This window comes from Opisthocomus hoazin, chromosome 2, assembly GCF_030867145.1.
Source record: "Opisthocomus hoazin isolate bOpiHoa1 chromosome 2, bOpiHoa1.hap1, whole genome shotgun sequence".
NCBI lineage: Eukaryota > Metazoa > Chordata > Aves > Opisthocomiformes > Opisthocomidae > Opisthocomus > Opisthocomus hoazin.
In genome coordinates, this window is record NC_134415.1 from 125965129 (window position 1) to 125985292 (window position 20164).

The 20164-nt window shown below is 41.0% G+C and overlaps 1 protein-coding gene across 1 annotated transcript in view; it reads left to right on the forward strand.

Moving 5' to 3' along the window:
• The first annotated feature begins 432 nt into the window (after window positions 1–432).
• The window catches only part of CLIC5 (chloride intracellular channel 5), a 95371-nt gene continuing 75639 nt past the window's right edge, over window positions 433–20164 (forward strand). Inside the window, exon 1 of the mRNA XM_009945281.2 lies at window positions 433–924. Within this exon, the coding sequence (XP_009943583.1) occupies window positions 433–924 (492 nt within the window). The remainder of the gene's footprint in view (window positions 925–20164) is intronic.

Sequence of the window (20164 nt, forward strand, 5' to 3'; positions counted from 1 at the left end):
CCACCTCTTTACACAGAATGTACAAAAGATTTCCAGTAACTGTTTTTTACTTCCTGTGAAAGAATACATATTTTTTTTTTATCATAGCTCTCGAGTACTGATAGGTGCTTCAGCTGTTTTTCACTATACTTGGCCAGGCTATATGTGGAAGAACAGAAAGTGATTACAGCTCCTAAGATGGAATTACCAGCAGGAAGATCAACAAAGGGGTTAAAAGCGAGACAGCCTTATCTTTTACTTTAGTGGAAGTGTAGTTGTTGATTTAAAGCTCTCAGTAAATGATTGTTGGAGATCTGCCATGTGTAGCAGAGCGTTCAGAAAGCATACCACAGACTCTGCGTCCTCCTAAAGAGCGTTTGTCTGTCAACATCTCACTTTAATTGTAGTCTTTTGAGGTACCAGAAGGCAGACAAAACTCACCAGCCAGCAGTCATGGAAGATCAGGTCTTTAGCAATGTTTATCAAAAAGTGAACAACACCAGTATCTATGAGATTCCAGAATCTGAAGAGCACAAAGTAGATAATCTTTATGAGCATATCCATGAAGATCCAGTGTCTCCTTCTTCCATCACTAGTATCCCAGAGAGCATGGATAGTAGCCAAGAGAGCTCAGAAGATAGCAGTAATAATTCTGTGGCCTCTCAGCACGGGGCTGATGAGGAGGATGGTTCTTCTTCATCTCACCATGGTGCTGAAGAAGACCACCCATACCAGGAGATGGATGTGGTGAGCCCAACCGTGGAAGATAAACACACAGAGGGAATGATGTTTGAGAGCAACATGCATTTTCCTCCAGATTTCCAGTTACGTCGGAGCCAGAGCACTTCTTCCAACTCTTCAACTTCTCTCAAGTTCCCCCTTAACAATAACTTCGGAGAAACTGACAACTTTCAGGAAGATCATGAGATTTTCATGTTTGTAAAGGTAAGAGCTTGGGTGCTCCTGAGAATACGCTAGTTCTAAACCCCAAATCAATGTATGTATCCTCCAGATCAGTAAAACAGAGCTACCCACCGCTTTGTTCCCAACTCTGGTGCCTGTGTGCTGCAGGGGGCCAAGCTGTTCGCTTACCTCTTGCACAGAAAGAGAAGATTTGCGTTGTGTGGAGATGCCTGGGATTTCTTCACTTCATGTGGAAGTATGAGTATGGTGAAAGTATTCTGATCGTTGCTGCAATCCATTTATTCTGTGAAATCTCCCTGCTGTTATAGCTAGACTATTACTATTTGAACTGGTTTAGTTAATCTAGTTCAGCTATCCCTGTGTTTTACTATCTATCTAGTAGCTAATAGCTCAACAGTGATAGTTATTAATGCTGTAAAGAGAGCTTAATACATAGTTTAAATAATGGCAATAAACTTTCCATGAATACTCATCCCTGAAGGGGGTCTTTCTTTTATTTCTTTCAATATTTAGATTAATGTATTTCTGAGATAACTTTAATGTGTATTTTTCATTAATTTCAAGGTAGGTTTAAATTACTGAAGGAATTTTCACACTTTCTCCAACCTTGTGAAGTATGACTTAAATTTCTGAACCATAAACATGCATTCTTAAATAAACATTAAAGTTTCCTTCATAAAAGCTCGTGTATCCAACCATTCTCAATATTTATTAGGCTGTAACACAGACTTGATGGTTCCCCCTTTTTAACTACATAAGAGAGAAATTTTCAAGTACTTGATTCCCCTGAATAGGACGTTACACCGTGTGTGTAATACTTCATTATTTCAACAGAAGTCTTGTGATGTTTGTCACTTTTCAATGTAAATAAGACTGTCAGAATCTGTTCCTCAGTTCCACAGGTTCTTTGAAAGCCGCATGAGAGATTTTGTTACCACTCATAGAGAGAAGTGTTTTCAGCAATGTCTGTATTTGGTTAATTTAGATTATTTAAGCAAGAACACAATATGACCTTTGCAGTGGTGTGAGGTGTTGATTATCTTATGTGAGCTAGGGGAGATCAAATGGCTTTGTGGACTCTCCTAATACTTCATTTGGTTTCTGTTCTAAATCTTGGTTTTATAGAAAACTGAGATAGTTAAAAAGTTACCTTACATTTACATGTAGGATAAACAAGATTGCTTCCATTAAGTGTCAACAGAATCTGGAGATTCTTTTGAATGCATTAAGAAGTTATGATTTAAATATTTTTCCTTTATGTCATGTCTTCCTGTTGATCATGAACAGTTGATGTTGTTCCCCATTCAGTTGTGCCTTCTCTGTGGGACAATAGTTTGTGATTGCTTTTCTAATTTCTGTATAAAAATAGATTATTTAAATTATTGCTACATTAAAAAAAAACCACTAAAAAACCAGAAATTGGTATCAGGTTACTTAGTCTTATTCTGCATAAGACAAACCATAAAATTGCAGCCATTTCTCTTGAATTTCAAAATTACTGCAGCTCTGATAAAAAGCTGTGTATCCTTCAGGAGAGGGAGCATCTACTAACTGCTGGGTTGTGCATCATTCTGGGTCCATGCATACCGCCACAAGGGGTTTTTGCTACCAATTTCTGTAGAAGTGGGCTGTGGGACCCGTGTGTGAGCACATTTTGGCATTTTGTTATCTTCATAGTACTTGCACGGTACGATTCTTTGTAGCAGCAGCTGTTCTATTTCTGTGACTGGATCATGGTCGTTGCTAAAAGTGTTAATTACGTGGACAAAGTAAGATCTGTGGTGGTGTTTCTAGTTCATATCTCTGCATGTAGTCCTGCACATATGTTTTAACAGTTGCAGCAACTGAGTATATTTTGCTAGTTAGCAACTTCATGGTGTTAGCAATGGGAGTGTTGTATTTTGGCTTTAAAATAATCTCTCTCTATTCCTTATTCTTTCACGTTCCTCTTGTTCGAAAAATAATGGTGTCCTCTCTTTCTGTGTATGGAAAAAAAATGCATGCAGATGTTCCCGTTCAAGCAGAGATGATGGGGTTAATCTGGATTTCTGAAAAGTGAGAAGAGGGGTGTTTTGAAAAGAATTGTGGTGGAGAAGGATTGAGGAAGTCCTTTTCCTTGCTTTTGTTGTGCAGAGCAGCTGAGTATCCCATAAAGGGGCTTATCAGCTAGTCTAGAGAGAAACACAGACTTTGGACTGTACTCACATGCCAAAACAGGAGTGCCTAGTGCCTTTGAGATGTCCTTGAGCTCCAAGATGTCCCTACCTAGCTGGAAGATGAGACTTGAGGCTTTTGGGTGATCTGTGCTGTGATCCTCCTCCAGCAGGAGCTGGAGGCCGAGTGGGCAGGGCACTGGGTACTTCTGTGCGGGTGGCTGAACCGAACTCCTATGACGGCGTTATTCCTGGAGAAATTGATATTTCATTTTTGGATTTTTGCTTTTCTTCCTTTCTGGTAGCGAGGTAATAAATCACTGACTCCATAGAGTGCAAAGCCAGCTTCACTATCTTTAATTATCTACATAGCAAAAGTCAGCCTATAAAATGGAAGGTCATAGAGTAATACATAACAAGAATTGTAAATACCTGAGGGCTATCACTTCTTGCCAATGGGAACCAAACCTCTCAGGTGTGTCAAAGGTGATTATGCACAGACAGTTCTATTCTTGTATGGTCTCTAGTCTACCTGAGGCCAGTGTTGCTCTGAAATTGGGTTCATAAAACCATAGAATGGTTTGGGTTGGAAGGGACCTTAAAGATCATTTCGTTCCAGCCCCCCTGCCATGAGTAGGGACATCTTCCACTAGACCAGGTTGCTCAGAGCTCCATCCAGCCTGGCCTTGAAACACTGCCAGGGAGGGGGCAGCCACAGCTTCTCTGGGCAACCTATGCCAGTGTTTCACCACCCTCATGGGGAAGAATTTCTTCCTAATATCTAATCTAAATCTGCCCTCTTTTAGTTTAGAGCCATTCCCCCTTGTCCTATCACTACACACCCTTGTGAAAAGTCCCTCTCCATCCTTCCTGTAGCCCCTTCAGGCACTGGCAGCTGCTCTAAGGTCACCCCGGAGCCTTCTCTTCTCCAGGCTGAACAGCTCCAGCTTCCTCAGCCTGTCCTCGTAGCAGAGGTGCTCCAGCCCTCGGATCATCTTCATGGCCCTCCTCTGGACCCGCTCCAACATATCCATGTCCTTCTTATGTTGGGGGCTCCAGAGCTGGACACAGTACTCCAGGTGGGGTCTCGCGAGTGCGGGGCAGAATCCCCTCCCTCGACCTGCTGGCCATGCTTCTGTTGATGCAGCCCAGGATATGGTTGGCTTTCTGGACTGCAAGTGCACATTGCCGCCTCCTGTTGAGCTTCTCATCCACCAGTACCCCCAAGTCCTTCTCCTCAGGGCTGCTCTTGAGCCACTCTGCCCAGCTGTACTTGTGCTTGGGATTGCCCTGACCCACATGCAGGACCTTGCACTTGGCCTTGTTGAACTTCATGCGGTTCACACAGGCCCACCTCTCCAGCCTGTCAAGGTCCCTCTGAATGGCGTCCCTTCCCTCCAGCGTGTCAACCACACCACACAGCTTGGTGCTGTCGGCAAACTTGCTGAGGGTGCACTCGGTCCCACTGTCCATGTCGCCGACAAAGATATTAAACAGCACCAGCCCCAGTACCGACCCTTGAGGCACACCACTAGTCACTGATCTCCACCAGGACATCAAGCCATTGACTACAACGCTTTGAGTGCGTCCATCGAGCCAGTTCCTTACCCAACGAGTGGTCCATCTGTCAAATCCATGTCCTTCCCATTTAAAGACAAGGACATCACGTGGGACAGTGTCAAATGCCTTGCACAAGTGCAGGTAGTCGATGTCAGTTGCCTGCCCTTTGTCCACCAACGCCGTAACCCCATCACAGAAGGATACCAAGTTGGTCAGGCATGATTTGCCCTTGGTGAAGCCATGTTGGCTGTCCCCATTCACCTCCTTGTTATCCATGTGCCTTAGCATTGTTTCAAGGAGGATCTGCTCCATAATCTTGCTAGGCATAGAGGTGAGACTGGCTGGCCTGTAGTTCCCCGGGTCTTCCTTTTTTCCCTTTTTAAAAATAGGGGGTGATGTTTCCCCTTCTCCAGTCTGTGGGGACCTCCCCAGACTGCCACAACCTCTCAAATATGATGGAGAGTGGTTTGGCAGCTTCGTCTGCCAGTTTGCTCAGGACCCACGAATGCATCTTGTGAGGCCCCATGGACTTGTGCATCTTCTGGATCTGCTCTTTTCTGCAGACAATAACAGTGACAGCAGGACCTTTTGCTGTGACACAATAGCGATAATGACAATTCTGCCACTATTAATCCCTTCCTTTGTTAGTGGCACTAATAAATCTCTGAGTGGCTGGAAACGTGAGTGTCAGGCAGCAGTCGCTGCTGGCTGAAAACCAGTAGGGAGTGGGAAGATTAAATGGTGTCTAACGTGCAGTCCAGCTGGCTTAGTTGCTGTGCACTGCCTAGGATACAAATTTAACTTCATCAGGATATTGTAAGTGCTGTTGTATTTGGAGCAGTCAGACTGGATAGTCTTTTCTGTAGTCCATTCTGTGTTATTAGACACCAAGAAATTGTTTAAATCACATTAACTCATCTTTCACTGATCATCAGTATTCAGTAACTATGTCATCATCAGTGGACTATTTCAGGATGTGTTATACGGTAAAATATTTTGGCTTTTGTCAAAGAATTCCCTGTACCTTTAATAGCAGAATTATAGCATGTACCAACATGGAGATGTCTGTGCGAATCCAACAAGTCCAGGCTTGTCGCAGCCACCTTAATGCCCCTTCAGTACCACTGTAATTTCTTCAAACAAAAGCCTTTGAAATTTGAACAGAAATATGACTGACATATAGGCTACGGTACTGAGTGCGTAAGACAGCTTGACCCACTTGTAGCTGTTGCTCGGAGGTCCAACCTTTTCACTTGTGTGCTGCATTTCCCTGTTTAGCAGCGTGTTTGTTCAGAAGGTTGAGTTTCTTTGAAAATTTTAACTTCTTGTTTTCCTGAAGCTGGAGTTGTTATTTAAAGAATAGTCCCTCTATTTTCTTTTGAGAAGAAAATTATTGCCCTTCTGGTTTATTGACAGCCTGAGACTGGCTACAGATTATACCCTCTCTGTAGACATTTGTGCAATAGGAGCACAGTTCCTGAAAGAAGGAACATAATTCTTTGCCCTGAACAATAAACACCTTATGTTATGCAAACAGCATAAATTTAATACAGTGGTTTAGCATCGTGAATTTACATGTTGGATCACTGCATGGCGGTAAAAGAGTTAGGAATGCTGGAAGGCACCTCTGGCGATCATCTAGTCAACCCCTTCCTCAGAGCAGGACCACCTAGAGCAGGGTGCTCAGGGCTATGCCTGGTCAGGTTTTGAATATTTCCAAAGACGAAGAATCCACAACTCTCTGCAGCCATTCCAGTATCCTACCCTCCCGGTAAAAATGTGCTTTCCTCTGTTTAAATGCAACTTCATGTACCTCCATTTGTGCCCATTGCCTCCTATCCTTTCACTGAATACCTGTGCTTATATTTAAGAATCCTGCTTTAAGAAAGATAACTGCTTTTAACTTCTCTGTACATCAGAATTTAAAAATTTTAGCTGTTTCCATTGGGATTATTGCATCCTTTAGTAAAATTTCTTGAAGTCAGTAGCTGGGAAAGAAAGGACAATTCTGTTTTTCCCGCAAGGTGCTTCCCACTCCCTTATTTCCAAGTCTGGAAGGTCTGAGGGCTCTAACTTGATGGCACAAACCTGTGCTAGCTCCCTACTGACTCACAAAGTTGAGCTGAACTCTTATGGATGGTGGACCATGTTCTTAACAGGGACAGTGAGACTAATCACTTGTGTCACTGCAAAAATCATGCTGCTTCCCATTGAGTTGCCTTTTCTGTTGTTTTATGGAGCTCATTGATACCTGTTGCGAAATTTTTGTTAAATGTGTGTTAATGGTTTAAAACATGAAGTTACAGGACATAGCTAATTTTTAGCATGCATTATTTGAAGAGAGCAGAACCAAATCATAACGTAACTGTGTGGATGCCCAGTCTTGAGTGAGTGGTGATGCTGGTGCTTTGCTGAGCAGAACTGAGCGTGTTGTAGAAGCAGATGAAAAGTAAAAGAGTACCCAGCATAGAAGAACATTTGTAGCTTTCATTTGGAAATCCTGCAGAGGGTTTCAAATAAAGGGATGGATATCAACATTAACGAGAACATCAGTTTTTGAAATTTTCAGCCACTTATCTCTTACTACATTCATTGTCTGCAGAGTATAACAACTGTACTTGCAATTTTGGGGTGGTAGATATTTGCAGGCATAACTGGGTGTCCAAATACCTTTTAGCAATGCAAGCCGGGTAGTCTTCTAAGTGACTCCAATACAGCACGTAAGGCTGGTGTTAAACCATATGTTCTCCACTGGAGTTTGCAGGCAGTAAAATGAGTTCTGGCTGAAGCCAGGTGGCAGGTGTAACTCTCTATATGTACCTAAAATTATAGTAATTTGGCTTTTTATGTGATTTTAGCTTTTAAAATATAATAAATCTGATGGAAGTAAGCAAATATTATTTTGGACTTATGAATAAGCTTAGAAAAAGGTTAAATGATTCATAATCCATCTTTTAAATAGCATTAACAGAGCAACTTGAGCAAGGAAAAGATCCAAGAGTTTGGACTGTTTTCAGAGTCCCCCAGTCAGGCAGATTTACAGACCAAGATGCAACATGCTGAAGTTAACATGTGCACTGCAAAAAGTGACTAATGGGGAGCCAATATCCAAACGTGATACCTTTTTGGATAATTTTAGTGAAATTAATGGATGTTTTTTGCTGCAAATAATCTTACTTAAGATAGTTTACAAGTACAATTAAATATAGAAATACAAGTCTGGAATATCAAATGATATGTCCTCCTGCTCTTAGTCTTGTCTAGACTAATCCCTAGCAGATGCTTCTTTGAAAACATTCAGTGATGGCGATTCAGCACTCGTGCTAATTAGTCCTTGTCAATGCTTAATTATTTTCCTGAGACAAATATTTGCCTTTAAAATTCTGTTGCTCTGAGTTATGCTATTTTTCTTTTTGATAGGTCCGTTATATATTAGAAGACGGATATCAAATTTCTTCAGTCTTTGCTTTCCTAGACTAAACAAATTCAATTCCTTCAGCCTGCCTTCAAGCTTGAGTCATCACTTCTAAACTTTGAGTAGTTTGGTGTGTTGTGGGGGTTTTCTTTGGTTTAGGGCTTTTTTTGACCTTTTCCAGTCTCTTTCAAGGTAATTTGTGTATTTCTTAAGCTCCGGTTTTCAGGTACAGGTAGCGTACTTAGCAGTACCAATAGAAATTACTGCAGCAAATGCCTCTATAATTCATCATCTGTCCAGCTCTTGTTGGGACATTTTATCTGCTGTATTTTAGCATATTTGTGTATCCTTTAACAGTTTGTTTAGGATTACAAAGTTTATCTTCTAGCCCTGGTATTTTCCCAACAAATGGTTCTGTAATGGTCTCGACCATTTATTACTCGCCTGTTTGCAAGCAGCTCTAATGCAGTACTCATTGCACAGTTTGCGCCTGCTCTTTGACTTCAAGAGCCATAGATTTCTCTTAGTGATGTGATCAGACTCAGCTCGCCCATCACTGAAAACAGTATGATTTTGGAGTCAGAGAATTGCTCTGATATGAATCCGACATGGAGCATACTATCACCAGTGCTTTTGCTCTATTAACTCAGAAAATAGGGATGCACCTGTAATATCTCTGCACCACACTATACAGACACAACACGGCTTTATGGCTACCTCCTACACCCTGTCATGGGTAGGAGAAAGGTAATCTCTTAAGTCTTAACACATAAACCTGGTAGCTAGTCACCCCTATTTCTGAGGAGGAAATCTGTGTTGTGGGTCTCTTCATAGCTTGATTTATGCTTATCTGAATTACTCTGCGTGCTTGTGTGAAAAGATTAGCGAATGGCAGTCCTGTTACAGATAACATCCAGTTCCCCGACTATCAGTCATGAACAGAACATGTGCTTTAGCAGCAGGCCATAGCAGTTTGCTTAATCTTTTGGGTACAAAGGATAAAAGGTCTTGCTTTTGATTCTGCTGAGTCTGTGCCTTGCTCCTGCACCTTTTCTGCCTCCGGAAGGGTCCATGAATCAATTTTCAGCTGACATTCCCGTGCCACCTTCAGCGCTTGGCTCCAGCAGCGATCGTGGCTGGGTATAGCACAGTAGCGTAGCAACAGCTTCAACATACAGACCCGTATTGTCTAGGAAATTGTTACTGCACAGTGATTGCAGCAATAGCAAATGTAATGTAAATATATAGGTCATACTGAGGGAAAATTAAGATGGGATTTATTTACTCTCTTCTTTTTCTTATAATTTTCTTTTTGTGGCCCCCTCTTTACTGTTCTGAAAATAAGACTATTATCCAAGCCTGGTTTGTTGTTTTCTTTTGAAACATCTCGATTCCTTTTGTTACATTTTAGGAGAGAAGAATATTTGGATTTGTGGATTGATTACTGTTTTTGCTGTCCCTGAGAACATATCTATGTAGCAGCACTGTCAGCTGTGAAATGGCTTTTGTCCAATGTAGAGGGATTTGTATGATTTTTAATTATTTATTGCAGAAGTACCTAAAGAGCAGCTCTACTGAGACTAATGTTTTACAAACATAAAATAATATATAATCCCTGCAGAGCAACTGGTAGTGGTATATGTAAATTATTTTGGAATCTGCAAGAGGAAAGCTGCTTTTCTGCTCTGCTTTTTGTTTTCTTTAGATATCAAGGGTTGGATTTGGCTCACCCAACTGAAGGTGTGTCTGTAAGCTATTAACTACACCTCTTCAGGATGCCTAGGCTCCTTTTGCAACAAAAAACTGTCTGAAATAGGGCAATGGGATGTCACTTCTTGTGGCCAGGCGTAGGCATCAGCTGTGGGGTGAGGTTAGTTGTTCTGTAGACTCCATTTGTTGAATCGAGTAGGGCCCTGATTCGATTTTTCAGCCGCAGGCATCCAGTTTAGATGCCTTAAGGCTTCCTCCCTGGCCTCCAGCTGCCTCTGCAGAAGGCCGCAGGTCTCCCATAGAGAGACCCCGTATATGTTTACACACACCCGTGTGTATGTTTACAGATTTCCTCAGCTATCCTAGGGCCTCTCAAATGCTGCTGGATATCTAGGTTTAGGCAACTGAATCAAGCCATAAACTTTCACTGCATACAGAGGCATGGTCACCTGAAGTTAAATAAGCTGAACGCCGCCAGTGACACCTTAAATACAAAGCCTGGATTACTAGATTAGAGTGGAAGCTAATTCTGGTAATAGATATCTGGAAACAAACTGATTTCCCCCCCTCCACCCCCTCCCCCTGGCTATTTAATTTTTCTTTCAGTGTCCACACTCAGCAACTGTTGAAGTGCAACAGTGAACAACCCTTGCAATGTTGGACAGTTCAGCTGTTGGCTGGCCAGTCTAACTTAATCAGGTAAAATCATCTGGTACATCTTGGCATCTTTGCAACACTGAGAACCAGCACTTTCTTTAACTTCAGTCAACCTTTATCCTTAACAGCAACCCCCATATGTATTTCTTTCAACTATGTTTATTTTGTAGTTACTTTTTATTTTAGACACCATAGTAGAAAAGTGAACTGCATTTACTACGTTTGAATTCCTAGGTGCCAGTTCAGACACAGCTTAAGATTTTAGTTGTGAAAAGAAAATCTTCTTGCTTTCTTTGGGTCATAAAACCGTGTATTGGAGGGAAATTTTCCACCATTTTGCAACTATATTTACTGGTCCATTAGAAATATTTTTAGTGTTCTCTCATATGCTGTGATTGTGACTGAAAAGGAACACCTGAATATTTTTCTGTGTCAGTGGCAATTTTTTAAATACTTACAACTGCTTAATGGCAAATGTTATGAACCTGTATGAAACTACCTTCTGTGTGGGGGAAAAAAAAAAGGCAGCATTTTGCTCTGAAATCAGTCATTGATTTGTAACCTGCAGGTGTGATTTTTATATTTAGACCCCTAGAAGATCCTTTTCATATCAATTAGTGATACAATTATGGACGACCTTTTACTGTTAGTACATCTCTGACAGTGGAAGATGTCAGTGACCTTCATGAAGTTATAACGATAGTTAGGAATAGACGAGAAGTGAATTGGTTAGTGCCCAGGTCTGGTTTCAGTACAGGCAAGCACTGTTTGAAACCAGGATTCTGATTCACAAGTTAATTGATTTTCTGTTGAAGCCTCCACGCGGTCACGTCAAGGCAGTCTACAAGTGTTAATGAAGTAAAATTGAGAACACATCTTCTGAGAGAAAAACAATATTTTCCTGCTTATACATTTATGAAAAATGAGGCACAGAAAGGTAGAAATCTTTGTACGCTCATCAAGATGATTTTTTTTTTTTTCCTGGTAATCTGAGAAAAAAATTTGTGGGGCTGGATGTGACCTTTTGGGACATGAAATAAAGTCCTTTTCTGTCACAGCCAGCCTCATCATATAATGCATAATTCATAAACTGATCAAGGTTGATGTAAAAACTAAGTGGCCATTATTATTCATTTTGGAAATCTGTTTTGGAACATTATTGCTTTGATGGTTTGACACCTTACTCTAATTTCCAAATGGCATTTATCCATGTGCAGCTAATCCATCCTTGTTCTTGCGCCAGCATGGCCCATTAGCATTCATTCTTTCATTTAACGCTTTTTAAAGTCAGTTTAGGCTTAGACGTCCTCAGATGTTTTTGGGCTAAACCAGCCAATCCTTTTTGTCTCCATTTCTTCCAGTCATCATGGTAATTCCCTTCCACACAGATCTTCTTTCCACAAAGGTGCTTTTTTTTTTTTTTTCACAGCTGCATCCTGTCTCAGGTTGCTTCTACTTTTATAGCTAGACTAAACAAGCAGCAAAAAAGACTCTTTTAATAACCTCCTGGTTTAAGATACCTACGATTGTTGAAGTAAACACATCATTTTGGTTGAGGTGAAATGTCTTGATGTAAACATGTTAGAGACAGCCAGAAAAAGCTTCATTAGTTTCTTGGTGCCTTTCACAGGTTTTCAGTTATCCTGACACCTGTTTTCCTTTCAGCAATGATAATGTTTTTCCTAACATCATTGTAAGGTTCCCTAGTCTGCCTGCAGAGCACCAGCAGGGCATAATTCCCACTGGCATTAAGAGTGCTCACAGGTACCGGTCCTGAATCTTAAACTCAACAGCTTCGAAGGGCTTCTCTCTGGATCCTTAGCTGACATTTACATGGAGTTGTTCGCTTGTCTGTGTTATTGCTCCTTGGGAAATCCTCGCATCTGAAGCTCAGTGCTGTATACCTGTAGCAGGAGGACTGGTTGAGAAGCAAATGGAAGGAGTGGAGGCTTTGCATCCGAATATATAGGTATTTAATCTCTCTTCTGACCTCTGCTCACATGTATCTGTACCGTTTTTTAATTTATTTTAAAAGGTATTTGACTAAAAATCTGGCCAGCACAAGTGTTTTATACTTGCACCACATTTATACTTGCTTTATAAACATGGGCATCTTTATCTGTAGCACTGATACTTTGTTGGCCCTTCATTGCAAGAGGGTCTCTATTAGCAGAAATGGCGTGTGACTGGTCAGTGGGGTGTCTGAATAATACTGGTAAGTACTCATTAAACAGGAATACCAGGAGAAATAATTTCATAGAATCATGGAATGGTTTGGGCTGGAAGAGACATTACAGTAGTTCCAAACCCCCTGCCGTGGGCAGGGACACCTCCCGCTAGTCCAGGTTGCTCAATTTAAACTTGTAAAGGGTTTTTTTTTTCCTTAGTGTTATTAGAAATTCTTCCTAATTTTAACATCTATTAGCTAGGAACTTTCTAGATAAGTACAAGAGAAAATAATTCATGAATCCTGAATTTCATGGAGTAGACTTGTTGACCTAAAAGTCTTTTTTTAGGTTTTGGCTTGGGGTTTGTTGTTGGGTGGTTTTTTTTTGTTGTTGTTGTTTATTTTTTTTTTAATATCACACTGTGATTCGAGCATGGAAGGTAACATTTCTTGTGGCTTTTTGTTCTTTCATGGGCTTTTTCATAGGCCATCAAGAAGGCCCATTAGGAATGAGGACTGCACTTGTATCCCAGTTGTTTTAAAAAAGAAAAAAAGGTTATCCAGGAGCTCAGTGCTGTAGCATGCTGAATGCTCTGATGCTTATCCATAATATGTATGAAACACATGCCTAATGTTTTAGTGTAGAAGAACTTTAATTCACATGTTTCTCAGTCATTTTAAATTAATAAAATTATGTTTCTATTTAAATACTTTAGTGCCTTGGGGAAAGGAAGAATAGAAAGCAGGAGTTTTTACTAAAAGCTGATGAACATTTGGAGAAGAATAGTAGTGTTTAAGTAAGAGGAAGTTCAATGGACAACATTGAAATACCATCCTTTGCTTCATGAAGCTAGAGAGCTTAACTAATTCAAAATGTTATCATATAGAGAAATTGTGGATAAATTTAGATGTAAGGTATGAAATTGTAAGAAACTAATTGCTATATTTTAATTTCAGTATCTGATGTTTCAGTCTTGTTTGTCATTTTGGGGACTAAAGAAGATTAAACTTATTAGTTCCGACAAATATGAGACAGGGCTATAGGGCAAGTTATTTTTAATCAAGTGATTCAATGTGGATCATGGTTGATATACTGTCTGCTCAGTGGGCCTCGGTGAGATTTCAGGGATATTTCTAAACAGTAGCATGGTCAGGCTGAAAATGTAAGCTGTTCTGAAATTAATAAGAATATTGCACTGATGCAGTGCAGACAGGATATTACAGAAGATACTTTGAAGCCTACTCTGCACATGCAGTTTGAAGATTCTTTGAATTTGGGGATTCTTCTGTGTAAAATGTATAAAGTCTGTTTTAATGATTGTCTGTCAGACAGAAAATTTCTTGAGCATTGGTCTCCATTGCTTGCTTTTCTCTTTTGTCTCCACGATGCAATAGAAGCTGAATATGGAGAATGAGTAATTCTTACTTTGGCTAGAAATGGCAGTTCACAAACCTCAGAGATAAGCTATTTGAATTAAACAACCTGGGACCCAATATAGACTGTCTTAAGGAATTTGTCCAGTCTAAATTTCTTGGAGGTCAGTCATTAAGTTGTAGATCCACTAATGGAGAACTCTGATCACCTGATAGATCTGACCAGGTACCATCTGAGATGGAGCAGGTTTCTCAGGTGGGGAAGTGATTCAGCTGCTGTAAGACATAAGAGGTCTGATCCTGTGAAGAGCAACTGCTGGAGGCTGGGCAGGATATCCCAGGGCATCTAACATGGCCCTGGAGGTCTGGGTATGAGCAGTCCAACCGCACCATCAATTTCTTAAAGCCTGAACTTACTGCAAGGTCATATTTCTGTGAAAAGATGTTAAACAAATATACTGGAGAAGGCTGAATATCAAAAATTTGTTACTCACCAGGTGGCCTATTTTGAAGAGGCACCAGTCTTTCTTCCCTGTCCTTGGTGAGCGCATGGATGTCTAAATAATCAACAGTAAGTAGTTTCTAGTTACACAGGGCATAGTTACAAGGTGACATAATAAAGAACACCCTTGTAGAAACCACACAGATTGTTTTATATATATATATATATATCATACTGCAGGATTGTGTACTTTATTAGATTTTGAGTCACCTTAAATTTACTTATTTTCACCAAATGCAGGCAGGGTATTTATCTGTTGAATCAGTAACTTCATCGTGGTCCTAACTATTCATGTACTTTAGTGTGCTAATGCCTTGCCATGTGTTAAAGAGCCCAGATAACGAACAGCAGAAGTTTCGAGCAGCAGACTCCCAGTCATTTGGCTCCTCCCTGTGAAATTGCAGAGAATGAAGTTTGGACCGGAGCAGAGTTTCTTGCAGGCGTCGGGCGCTGATTGGCCCCGCGCGCCGTGGCTGATAACAGCTAAAAATAGCACCGGTATAAAAGCCCAGCGAGCAGCACAGCTGCCCTGGCATTCCCTCCTCGGCTGCCAGCGAGGGAGGAGACGGTGTTCTCTGAGTCCCTGCAAGTATGTGATCAAAGAACATTCTGCTGCTTAATTCCACTTAACAATTAACCCGTCAAATAAAGACACACGCTGGACTCTGACTCATGGGGGAAGTAACCAAGTTCTACTTCAAAAAAACAAAGGCACAAACTGAAGGCCAGATTTTCCAGCAGGTTTTCCGAGCAGAGCATGACAGGTGGGCTGGTGGAATGTCTTTGGAAGCATGCCTGCAGAATATCTGTATTTTATGTACGAGAACGTTGTACTTGTATATAGACTTATATAATCACCAGTATAGGGAGGATACTCCATGATGATGGAATACTGAACACGTGGAAAAACAAATGTGTTCTTATTTGACAATGGTTTGACTCAGCTGGCATCGAGGAGTTCAAGAGTCTATTCTTAGCCTTGCTGTTGATTGTGGGGAAATCAGGTCACTTCCTTGCATTTCTGTTCCCTTTCAAGTTCTGCCTGTCTTCCATTTTTAACTGTAGACTTTGGAGGAACAGTGACTTCAGTGGTTGATTGCATTGAAAGATAAACGTTTGGGTGTCTGAAGCACTTTGGATGAATAAAAGAGGCAAACATCTCTGTTGAAGAGCTTCCCTTTTAAAGTCTGCCAAAAGTTACATTGAATTGAAAATGGGCTGTAATCTGGGAAAGCATCAGGAAGCCTTAAAAATAGGTGGCAGTATCAGCCCTGTCAATTGTAAACTATATCTCGTGTATTAATTCCAGTTGCTCCAGGTCCTCCCCTTTGATTCTGTGAAGTGTTTCACTATGGAATTCTATGGCTGGATTTCCTTTCAGTTTAGTTGCAGTATTTTTTTTTTGCTGGTTTATAATGATATATTGCAAAGTTTGTAATATCCTGCAAGATTGACAGATGACCTGGCTAACTTGCCTTCAGTTTTGATTTGATACACTTAATTTTCTGAAAATGTCACTTATAGCTGCCTAGCCATTTTATCTTTCATAAGAAAATTCAATTACCTTTTATTTTATTTTTCAGTTGGGACATCTCTCATGGCAAATGAGACAATTGCAGAGAATGTGGTTAGGTAGTTCTGTAGACTAAAGTCATCTTTTTCTGGTCAGGAGACCGAGCATGAGCAGAGGTGGCAGAAACTGTCACACAGTGGCTTTCACCTAGTTGCGATGTGTAGCTGAGAGAAGTCAATCCTTACAGCACACCTAACTTCACCCATTGGATCTCTTTGCCGTTCCTCTCTGAAAGTCAAATTTCTGTGTTAACGTGTAGCCAAGAGATAACCAGAGAGTCTTTTATTGGTGCCGTGCTCCACAGGGGAATTTAGGCTTTCTCTCAATATTGTGAGATAATTTTATATATATATATTTATGAATTAGTCTGGCATCAACTCTCACTTGCTGCTTGGCTAGGAATGGGTAGAAGTTGCTAATAATGAGTAAAGGTCTCCATATCTCATTAGCACTTCTCTAACTGGTGTAGGTCTCCCAAGAAAACCTACTATGTTTTCTACAGAATTGTATCATAATTGTCTCCAAGGTCAGAGCAGTGAGACTGCGATGACCGTGCTGGGCTTTGACACTTCAATACTTTATGAGGTTGCTTCCAGGTATTGCAGCCGGTCACTGAAGGCCCACGCCTTCCTTGTAAAAGTCATATCTGCTAAATGCTCTGAGAAAATGCTGTGATTTCAGGAAAAGATCACAGAATCACAGAATAGTAGGGGTTGGAAGGGACCTCTGTGGGTCATCATTTTTGGAAAATTTTCCATTTAAGAGGAAAAAGGTCTTAATGTCTTTCTAGTTAGACTACCCCGTATTCCCAGTTCTAACAGACTTAAACAACACCCCATTGCTATTCAGACTGTGCTCAGAGCTGAATTTCACACTAACATTTACTTTCAGTCTTAAGCTGAGCTCTTCTTTAAGAATTGCCACCATCGTCTTTCACTGAGGGACGTGGGACATGTTCTCTGAAGTCTGAACAACTTGTGCATGGTGGTCAGCGAAAATCTACTAACTTGAAAGTGTAGTCACAGCAGAGGGGTTCACATCTGTGCTGAAGTAACCACATTGCTCGGGTTCATCCTGGTTGTCTGCATTAACTCTGCAGTGAAAAGGGTCCTCAGGCAAAGAAAAACTAAAATGAGATATCACCAAGTCAACACCGGGTGCTTAAAGATATTCAGCTCTTACATTGAAGAAAGAAGGAAAAAAACCTCAACAAACCCAACCAGTCATTTAACAACAGCTTCAGGTGATGCGCTAAGGAAAGTGAGCTTGTTCACTGGCAAACTTTGTGGAAACTTTATCACAGAAATACCAAAAGGTGAAATGAAAAATGAATGAGGGCAATTTTCTAAGGAGAATGGAAGAGTTCTACAGTTCACGGTGAGGCTCAAGGTCAGCCAGCTGCATTAACCCAGGCGTACAGCCCTGCCAGTGATGAGGTGGACCATGATGTATGCAGAGGTTAAACTTTGCTGCCACAGGGAGAGATACAAAGATGTTAATCCCTGCTATTTCCCACTGAACCAGCGTGGGTTTATCAGGGAGCCAAAAGCCCCTAAGCCAAACAGTATGTACACCACAGAGGACCTAGTAATCCACTGTGCAGATCCGTGCACGTAACCTGCTGTGCAGGTACTTTGTGGCTTCATCAGGCACAGCTAAATGTCGCTGATGCCAACTTTTGGACGCATAGGAGCTAGTCTGAGTCATGAGTAATTTCAAACTGAGTTGTGGAAGGCTTCATCTTTCAGAAATAGCGTGCGTCAGAATACAGAAAGTAATTTCTGCTTTCAGCCAAATTGTTTGCTAAACAACAGAGTGAAACACAAATGTATCCAATGAAATCAGCAGCAATTGTGCATTCTTTGGGCCTTATTTGCTGGGGGGAATTGAAACCTAGCCTGAGATTGGCATGAGCTGGTCATGCCGTTTTGAACACATTCTGTAAATAATGATTCATACGTTGGGATTGGAGTAGTGTGTTGTCTGCTGGTCTTTTGCTCGGGGGATTTCACCCTAGTTTGTATGCACATGCTTCAAATCATGATTAATTTAGACTGAATTTATGACAAGAAGCATACCAAGAAATGAACAGAAATAATCTAAATAGGGACTTGCAGTAAGAACACTTGTAAATTATGACAGGGATATGCATTTCTGTCTTGCAAACTGGTAAGTAAAATCATGTAATTTTAGTTCTGTGACAGCAGTGAGTCAACAAACAGTGGGCACATCACACGTACCTGGTGGTGTTTTTCTTCATAACACCTGACAGTACAGAGGTTTTATTTTGAAGAGAAAGGGCTGAGGATATCTACATTCCTCCTTTCATCAGCTACATTATCTGTGTAGCCCACAGTTCAGGACAATCTAATGCTCTCCATTGTATCCCCTACAATACCACTTTCCAGAGCAGTCTCAGTCCTGTTTAGAAGTATCTTTTGTTCTTAATTGAGATGACAGTTTTGGAATGATAGTAAAATAAAGAAATAAAGGAATAAACCGCTTCCCTCTAGAAGCTTCTCTACTGAATGCAGCATTAGGAGATGATTTTGTACCCTGTAAGTGCCACTTTCCTGTGGATGGTTAGCTGTGACTGTCTCGACACGAGCGCTGAGATAATTATCCAGAATGAAATCCCTCTTCACTCTGAACAGCAGTGGGTTTGTCTCTTGAAGTTGTTAATGCTTATTAATGTTACAGCAAAGTTTGATGCTGCATTCATGTGAAAACATGATTATATATAAAAATAATTTCCTGCTTTTGGACTAAAACTTACTTTGCAAAACTCTCTCTGAGCTGGTTTGAGTGATCTACCGTTCTGTTCAACAGCTGAGTTTCATCCAGAGACCTTTAGAGCCAAAATAATGGATTTTCATAATAAGGTGAAGAAGAGCTGCTGTAGCTCATGGCTGTGACAGGTTCATAATGTCTGCGGGATGGATGTAGAGCCAGCTATCTGAAATTTGCTACTTGAGGACAGTGCAGTTTTCTGGCCTAGGTTTTTCCATCCTGTCCCCTTTCTTGGGACATTCAGGCTGTACGCCTGTTTTATCACTTGATGTCTTTTGTTCCATGCCCTCGAGCATGGGACAATTCATAAGAAGGAATAAAATCACAGTTCCCCCATCAAACCGGCAGGTTTTGAGGCAGTGTACATCTCTGGAGTTGAGGGAAAATATCCGCTCACCCAGCCTTGGCGTGAGGCTAGTGAGAAGAGCTTGCATGTCTTGTACATCTGACCCCACATATCTGAGGCAAATCTCTTGATTTTTCTGAAGATCAGACAAGAACTTTATAGTGATGCATTGTAATTCAAAAGGAAATTAAAATTATTGTCTTGATTCCTTGCATTTGGTGACTTGTTAAGTAAGTAGTATGTCGAAGCTACTAGCCTGCAATAAATGCAGTTGCAAACTACCAGTCATTCAGACCTGTCCTCAGAAGATATATTTTCATAACCAGTTCAAGCATGCTGGTTTAGTACCTGGTTGCTGCTTAGTTATGGGTTTTTTTTGTGACTAAGCAGTTCAGTAATTCCCAGGTAAAATCATAGCCCCAAACCATTTACTGCAGCTGCACCAGGATTTTATTTCTTCTTTTCATCCATAATGGAAGTTTATTCACAACATGAGAGATGTTACCTGTGCCGTATAAAACTTGTAATGCCCTGCTCTCAGAGTGAGCCCTGGGGTACAGAGGTGATCTGTGCCCCGATCCTTCTCGGGAACTTAGCGGGCTGCTGGAGGACTCCGCGATAGAATTGGATTCTGGATGCTTGGCCTCTGATTCACCCCCTCGGGACAAATCTTTGCTGGAAATGAAGCTTGGATCAGGCCTGTGAAAGCTGATAGTGCGTCAGAGTTCACCTACAATAGAGGTCTTATGTGGAGATGTGGCTGTTCCTTTTCTGAAGCTGTCCTCTTCTTTTATTAATGGGATGACGTGCTCATATTCATTTATATATCTCATAAACCTCAAACTATAATGACTTGGCTTATGAAGAGTTCGTAGTTCAGTGTCTAATGTCCTTGTACGTAACTCAAAGCCTCTGCTACTTCTGACTTGTGAGAAAATGATAGGCCAAACTAAGCGATTCATTCTTTGCAGTAAAATGAGAGTGTACTAATTATTTATCAGTATCTTGCCCTTA